An 8,216-nucleotide genomic window follows, 5' to 3' on the forward strand; every position below is an offset into this window, starting at 1 on the left:
ACGGGAGATGTAGTCCGCGTCCGTCAGCCACGCCCCGCAGCTCCGTGGACGCCTACGGTCTTCCCTCCAGGAATGCAGGCGTCAGCCTATCGGCGGTGTCTGAATCTCGGTCCTGAAGACCCGAGGGCGTCGCCTTTTCTCACACCTTCCCGGAACCGCGGCCATCCAAACAACAAACTACATGCTCCAGAATGCTTTGTGCGTCAGCTCTCGCGAGAACCGCGAGAAGCGCCTGGCCCCGCCCTGCGCGCCTGCTTCCGGCTCCCTGTGGTGGCGGCTTGTTGTTGTGGAGGCCAAAATGGCGGCTCAGGCGGCGGCGGCGGCCCAGGCAGCACAGGCCGAGGCATCCGAGTCGTGGTACTTAGCGCTTCTGGGTTTCGCCGAGCACTTCCGCACTTCCAGTCCTCCCAAGATCCGCCTGTGCGTGCACTGCCTACAGGCCGTGTTCCCCTTCAAGCCGCCGCAGCGCATCGAGGCCCGCACGCACCTGCAGCTCGGCTCCGTGCTCTACCACCACACCAAGAACAGCGAGCAGGCGCGCAGCCACCTGGAGAAGGCGGTGAGCGCGGGCCGGGCCTCGAGGGAGCGGGCGAGGGCTCCTCGCAGGGCCCGGGCGGTCCGGCCGCTCCCTGGGGGCCGGGGCCCGGGGACGAGACCCCCGTCAGAGCGGCGGACCCGGAGCCGCCAGCCTCTCCGGGCGGCCGGGGCCTCGGCCCTCCTTCTTTCTTGTCCCGGCGTGACGGAGAGATCCTCCCTCGGGGTGCGCCGAGAGGTGCCGCTTCTCTGGAGCAACAGGGTGCCCAAACGGTCGGGGACTTGGGAGAGTGTCTCCCGTTGGTGACGACAGCGACACCCCAGATCGGCCCCGGGTCCTGTGGCTTCCAGCTCCTCGGGGCTCAGCCCTCGGAGCGTCAGCCTTAGCGCTTGCACCTGAAGTGACTGGATAGGGGAGGGTGGAGAGGACGGCCCAGCCGTCCCCTGGGAGTCTGGGGTCCGGTCTGTCGTCTCCCCCCTGGACCCGGAAGTGTAGCACTTGGAGTGTTTGGAAGGTCTTGTGTCCCCATCAGTAGTGCCTAGTGTTGTTGGAGGGAAGCCAAGACCTGGAACCTGGATTTTGGCATTTGAGGTCCCGTGAGGAGGGAAACTGCAGTCTGGGATACGGGGCCACTTGCCCAGTGCAGGGGATGCCACAGCTCCTGCTTTCTCTGTGCGGAACCTGGATTTTGGCATTTGAGGTCCCGTGAGGAGGGAAACTGAAGTCTGGGATACGGGGCCACTTGCCCAGTGCAGGGGATGCCACAGCTCCTGCTTTCTCTGTGCACTGGAACTCCTCTTCTGCTACCGTCCGCTAGTCCATCCTCTTCAAAGGGACACCCCACCCCACCCCGCCTTGTGGCATCTTAGTGTTTCAGAAAATGTGGGAAAGTGGCTGTGGTTCTGCCTGCGGATAAACTGGCGTGGAGTCGTGTATTCTCACAGCAGTGCTGTGTTTCTGTCGACCCGTGCCTTCTTTTTACTACTTATCCAGCTCCGCTCTGGTTAAAGGGGAGACTTCTTGAAGGGAACCAACTCAGATTTTTAAACTTACTGATCTGAGGTGAATTCGAACCTATCCTCAGCTAGTAGCGAGTTGCCTTCAGGAGGAGAGCAGGACTTTGTTTTGCAGACCGAAATGCTGGAAGGGGACTTTAGTCCTCACTTGATTGACTTCCTTGTTCAAGGAGTGAGGCAGTGTGGGCCCAGAGAGGTGAAGTGATTTACCGAAGACTGCTCAGTGAGTTATAAACAAAACTGGACTCAGACCCAAACTCAAGGGTTGCCAGGTTGCACACCAAGACAGTACGTCGTTATTGTTTGGGTGAAGTTTTTTTTCTTTCATTCATTCAGCTGATATTTGTTCAGCTCAGGCTGGGTGCCAACCCCTGTTCTAGGTGCTAGGCATCAGTGAGGATTAAAATAGTCCTTGCCTACCTAAGCTTATGTTTTATTTATTTATTCATTTATTTAAGATTTTTTGGTGGCTAGCCAGTACGGGGATCTGAACTCTTGACCTTGGTGTTTCAACACCGCATTCTAACTGACTGAGCTAACCAGCCAGCCCTAGCTTATGTTTTAGTGAGGGAGACAAACGTTAAGTATGTAGTAAAAGTTTAGGTAGCTATATGAGAACCATGAACATTATGGACCAGGGAGAAGGGATAGAGTTGACGTCGAACTATTTTTGGCAGGGGTAGTGAGGGAGTCTTTATTTGTGGGAGTGACATTTGAGCAGAGGCCTGAATGGGTGGAGTAGCGAGCCTGGAGACCTGCTCAGGGTGTCAGGTTGATGGCAAGGAATGCCTGAGCTGTCAGGGACCTGCATTCAGTCTCAGGGTCTCTCCAGGGCAGTGATGAGACTGAGATCAGATGAGGCGCTGGGTTTCCCTGGGTGTTGCGGGACTGGAGGCTGTGACTGCCTGGGCCTAGTGGCCCGGTTTGTCCAGTGGATGCACTGGTTCTCAAACTTCCTACTCTTGATAACAACAAATTCCACCACCTCCCTTCCCTCATCTCCCGAGGCCATTCAGCCTGTTTTTATCGGTGGTTAATAGTGACTGTGTGTATCATCATATTTCACCCAGTCAGCCTTGTCTAGGGAAGCAGTCATGTCTTAAATTGCTCTCTTAACCACCTGGCTTTTGGACCCATAATTTAAACCCTTATCCTTGTGAAGTACCGTCGCTTGTTTTAACGGAACTCTGAATCTTGTGGGGTCTTCCACTGAGCCACATGGGTCCCCTCCATAACTCACACCGACTTTATGCATGGAAATCCCTTTCTTTTTGTCAGTTGCAATTCCAGCTGGGGATTAGTCCAGCTTTCAGTTAAAGTGATATTGTTTTCCATGCTGTTTTCCTTCTGCAATCATTTGTGGTCTCCTTTTGTGTTATAATGAAAGCATGCTTTCTTTGTCTTCATTCTTTATTAATTGCACATTTTTCCCAAATCAGACAGCTATCTACTTTTATTCTTTCCCAGAGCTAGTAAATAAGAAGTCATAGTATGGTTTCTGAGAATTGGTTTGCTTGTTTCTAGTTCTGAAGAGCAAATGGCCGAAGTAGTTCCAGTTTCTTTGCAGGGAAATAAATCCAGAATAACAAAAAACTTTTTTTGTGAAGGTAAATGACTCTCAAGTATTTTATGACTGCTTTTTCTTTGATCATTCTCTTTGCTGTTCTTTACTGGACTAATTTTCTCTAACCTAAGTGCTGTAGGTAAAACCTTTAGTTGGCCACTGATTTTAGTAATACATTCAGCTTCCTTAATCGTCATCTTTTGTTTTCTCTCTGACAGACCATAACCTCCTGGTAATCACGTTCTTATGTAAGGTTAGATTATTTTCTCCTCTTTCTGCTTATGTCAGTTTCTCTCTCTTCAACTGCATTTGTAAGCTATTGAGAAGGAACTTGTCATATACTTCCCCACTGCTTCATCAAGTCTAGCAACTTTGAAAGAATCATCTGTTAAATGTCCCCATCGTAGAGGGTGTTTCTCCCTTTCTTCAGCAGTTTTGTGTTTTGTGGGCAGGGGGCAGCTGGTCTGTATGGGTATCTGAACGCTTCATCTTGATGCTATCAACACCATGCTCTAAACAGCTGAGCTAACCAGCCATCCTCAGCAGTTTTTTTGAGGTCACAGCCATTTGTCTCTGCAGGCCCTCAGAGCACCTGCCGGCTGCCTCATTGCTGGGTCTGCTCAGCAGATCCTGGAGCTATTACAGTGTGTGACAGGACATTTTTACCTGAAAACCTTCTTTTGATTATGGTTTTGGCAATGATGTGGCTATATCATCAGAATTCTTGGCTACTCTGGGACTCCCTGAGTAAATAGTTCATGATTATAAGGGGTGTAGCTTTACTCAGAAATCTCTTGGCTAGAGAATTTGCAAGGCTGTTTCTGCAGATTCTGTCAGATTGTGTTCCTTGCTATTTTGTTTTCCCCTTACTATCTTCTTGTTTCATGCCCATTCCCATGTGAATTTTCAGTCTTCTCTTGTCTTTCAGGCCCTGTGGCTTTTGTCTTATTTTCACACCTGTCTTTCAAGCAGACAGATACATTTCAGTCATTTGAACATACGCTGTGGAATCAAGAGAATGTGCATATATATCAGTTTCCCCCTTAACTTTCTTTTGATCATATAGTCCTTTTTATCCCTTGGCCTGAAAAGTGCATCATCATTCTTAGGTTTTCCTCATTTGAAAGCCACAGAGGAATAAATGCTACTTCTCTGGAATGCATTGTTTGCGTTTGTTTTTTTTTTTTCTTTTTTTTCTATAATCCAGTCAGTCATTCTTTAAACAATGGTCTTTTCTAGAATAAATGCTACTTCTCTGGAATGCATTGTTTGCGTTTGTTTTTTTTTTTTTCTTTTTTTTCTATAATCCAGTCAGTCATTCTTTAAACAATGGTCTTTTCTGACTGCCAGAATCCATGTCAGTGCTGTGTTTACTTTCTCTGATCATTTGGAACGGGGATGCTTTTTAATCGTGGTTTCATTCATCTGATTTAGAAAGCAACTCCAGACTGCCTCTCAGATGCTTGTTAATTCTGCATCCAGGTTTAGCCTGAGTGACTATGGTTTACTTTCCTAGCAAGCAATTAACTGTTTCCCTTTCTTAAGGCCCAACAGGCCTCGGTTCTGATGTTCTCATCAGACACAGCTGGAGCAGTTCTTTTATCCTTCAGGATCATGACTGTCTCCTACTAAATTCCATGCCCCATTGGCCGGGAGCAGAGACTTGTGCAGAAGCTGCATTTGCAGAGCTGGACATTGAGCTTTTTCATGGAGGAGTGATCTGTGTTTCCTCCTGTTTTCATTTCCATTTTCTTTGCTCTCACTCTCTGAACTACCTCTGACTTCAGGATGTGAAATCTGTTTAGAAACTATCACTTCACAGTTCTACCAATTCCCCCCTATGCCCCCCCACAATTCTTCAGTTCCTACCTGCAAATTACTGTAGTATTGTTGGTGCCTTTTCCCTGCCAGGCCCTGCGTTGGTGCTTTGCGGAGCACTGTCTTACTGGATCCTCAACAAACCCACAAGGTAAGGACCACTTCCAGCTTACTGATGACCACACTCAGGCTCTACAGGAGGATGCAGGGAGCCATGGTCACACAGCAAGAAGAGGCGAGCAGGCTTCTAAATGATGTGCTTCCATCCCAGGGGAGGTGCAATCAGTAACTATATCTACACCTTTTGGTGGTTTAAAAAACCTGATTTTTTAAAAAAGTTACCTTGATTTGAAAGAATTAAGAAGGCTTGTAACACGTTCAGCCCTGGACTGAATCCTCCAGGCACCAGAGGTGTGCTAATCTGGGCCCTTTTACCCCTCATGGCCCTGCAGCGACCCTCGCTCTCCTTCACTAAGAGCTCCACGGTGACTCCAGGGGCTTCTGGTAGGGTTGTTCAACATCCCTGCCCTCTGCCCTTCAGGCTACCCGGCAGCAAGGGGGGTTCTTACTTTGGCTGCTTTCCCATCATGAGGAAAGAGGCATAAAAGCTCCTTTCTAACATTACAAAGTAAAAAGNTTGAACATACGCTGTGGAATCAAGAGAATGTGCATATATATCAGTTTCCCCCTTAACTTTCTTTTGATCATATAGTCCTTTTTATCCCTTGGCCTGAAAAGTGCATCATCATTCTTAGGTTTTCCTCATTTGAAAGCCACAGAGGAATAAATGCTACTTCTCTGGAATGCATTGTTTGCGTTTGTTTTTTTTTTTTCTTTTTTTTCTATAATCCAGTCAGTCATTCTTTAAACAATGGTCTTTTCTGACTGCCAGAATCCATGTCAGTGCTGTGTTTACTTTCTCTGATCATTTGGAACGGGGATGCTTTTTAATCGTGGTTTCATTCATCTGATTTAGAAAGCAACTCCAGACTGCCTCTCAGATGCTTGTTAATTCTGCATCCAGGTTTAGCCTGAGTGACTATGGTTTACTTTCCTAGCAAGCAATTAACTGTTTCCCTTTCTTAAGGCCCAACAGGCCTCGGTTCTGATGTTCTCATCAGACACAGCTGGAGCAGTTCTTTTATCCTTCAGGATCATGACTGTCTCCTACTAAATTCCATGCCCCATTGGCCGGGAGCAGAGACTTGTGCAGAAGCTGCATTTGCAGAGCTGGACATTGAGCTTTTTCATGGAGGAGTGATCTGTGTTTCCTCCTGTTTTCATTTCCATTTTCTTTGCTCTCACTCTCTGAACTACCTCTGACTTCAGGATGTGAAATCTGTTTAGAAACTATCACTTCACAGTTCTACCAATTCCCCCCTATGCCCCCCCACAATTCTTCAGTTCCTACCTGCAAATTACTGTAGTATTGTTGGTGCCTTTTCCCTGCCAGGCCCTGCGTTGGTGCTTTGCGGAGCACTGTCTTACTGGATCCTCAACAAACCCACAAGGTAAGGACCACTTCCAGCTTACTGATGACCACACTCAGGCTCTACAGGAGGATGCAGGGAGCCATGGTCACACAGCAAGAAGAGGCGAGCAGGCTTCTAAATGATGTGCTTCCATCCCAGGGGAGGTGCAATCAGTAACTATATCTACACCTTTTGGCGGTTTAAAAAACCTGATTTTTTAAAAAAGTTACCTTGATTTGAAAGAATTAAGAAGGCTTGTAACACGTTCAGCCCTGGACTGAATCCTCCAGGCACCAGAGGTGTGCTAATCTGGGCCCTTTTACCCCTCATGGCCCTGCAGCGACCCTCGCTCTCCTTCCCTAAGAGCTCCACGGTGACTCCAGGGGCTTCTGGCAGGGTTGTTCAACATCCCTGCCCTCTGCCCTTCAGGCTACCCGGCAGCAAGGGGGGTTCTTACTTTGGCTGCTTTCCCATCATGAGGAAAGAGGCATAAAAGCTCCTTTCTAACATTACAAAGTAAAAAGTCATGTGGATGAGTTAGCAACCTTGGGTAACGTATACTGTACTTTATTTGTGTGGTGATATGTTTTCTGATTTCTGTATATTTCTCATTTGTGGATTTATGTTAAAAGTCTTACAAAGGTACAAAAGTGAAGTCTTTTGATTGACATCAGATTGACAGTCCTGGGGAAGTGACTAGCTGACCCTGACACCAGGGCGATCCTGCAGCTTCATGCTAGAGGCTCAAGGCATCACTGATGCTGATTTCCCAGTCAAGAAGCAAGACATTTGAAGACAGGGAGACATCCAGTACCATTTAGAAATTAGGGCTTTGGGGCCGGCCCGTGGCTCACTCGGGAGAGTGCGGTGCTGATAACATCAAGGCCCCGGGNAAAAAAAAAAAAAAGAAAAGAAAAAGAAAGAAATTAGGGCTTTATGTCTGTAGGGGGTAAAGCCTCAGTTCGGTGGCCATTTGCACAAAAGGAAAACCTCATTTTCTGGTGGTGCTAGATAACCTCTGTTCCTTATCCAAATGGATAAAGCCATTGTTCATATGACATGTTTCCTGAACACCTACCATGTGTCAGCCTATGGCAGGCACTGGGGACACAAGACTGACTGAGGCAGCACATCGTGGGGCTTTATCTAATGTTCTCCGTTTGTGTGTATGTAAAGTAGGGGCCATTGCACACTGAGAATGGTGGCACATCAGTGGCCCTGGGAAATGGATGTTAAAGACTACTAGAATCCAACTTCTCATAAGACTTGGAGCATTCCTAACTCACATAATGGCTCCACACCTTCAACCTGGTCCTCTGGCCCCCAAATCAGCTCTCCTAACACCTATCAATGCTGGTGTACAAGGCCTTCCAGAAGAGAAGGTTCAAGTCTTGAGCCTTTGCTTTGGCAAGTTACTTCCCAGCTCACCAGTGTCTCGAGAGCCTGTCCTTCCATAGGAGAGATGTGATTCTCTTTCTCCAGCCCTCTTGCCAGAAAACAGAGGGAGCTGGCGGAGAGGGGAGCTGATCATTAGCAGACACATCTGGCTTGTGAAGAGGAGGTATCTGTGGGGTCAAGAGGAAATTAGGGCCAGCCCAACTTTCTGCTGAGTAGATATTAACCATTAAAGGAGAAGGGATAAAAAGCTGTTGCTTTGAGGAGACATTCCGAAGCTTTGTAGAAGTGGGCACCATGGGGCATTCCCCAGGCTGCAGGTGATTAGACACATCCCTTCAAAGTCCACCTACCACAGACATGTCCATGTGGACTGTCCCCGGCTCAGACCCAGAGTGGGCCTCAGGTGGTGGGGG

General features: G+C 48.1%; 1 protein-coding gene across 2 annotated transcripts in view; it reads left to right on the plus strand.

Moving 5' to 3' along the window:
- The first annotated feature begins 280 nt into the window (after positions 1 to 280).
- Positions 281 to 8,216, plus strand: part of MAU2 (MAU2 sister chromatid cohesion factor) — a 26,585-nt gene continuing 18,649 nt past the window's right edge. Inside the window, exon 1 of one of the 2 annotated variants that reach the window (XM_008569736.1) lies at positions 281 to 559. In XM_008569736.1, the coding sequence (XP_008567958.1) occupies positions 299 to 559 (261 nt within the window). In that variant the 5' untranslated portion in view covers positions 281 to 298. The remainder of the gene's footprint in view (positions 560 to 8,216) is intronic. The other variant, XM_008569735.1, reaches the window with a different exon arrangement.

The sequence above is a fragment of the Galeopterus variegatus genome, unplaced genomic scaffold (genome assembly GCF_000696425.1).
Source record: "Galeopterus variegatus unplaced genomic scaffold, G_variegatus-3.0.2 Scaffold526, whole genome shotgun sequence".
Classification (NCBI taxonomy): Eukaryota; Metazoa; Chordata; class Mammalia; order Dermoptera; family Cynocephalidae; genus Galeopterus; species Galeopterus variegatus.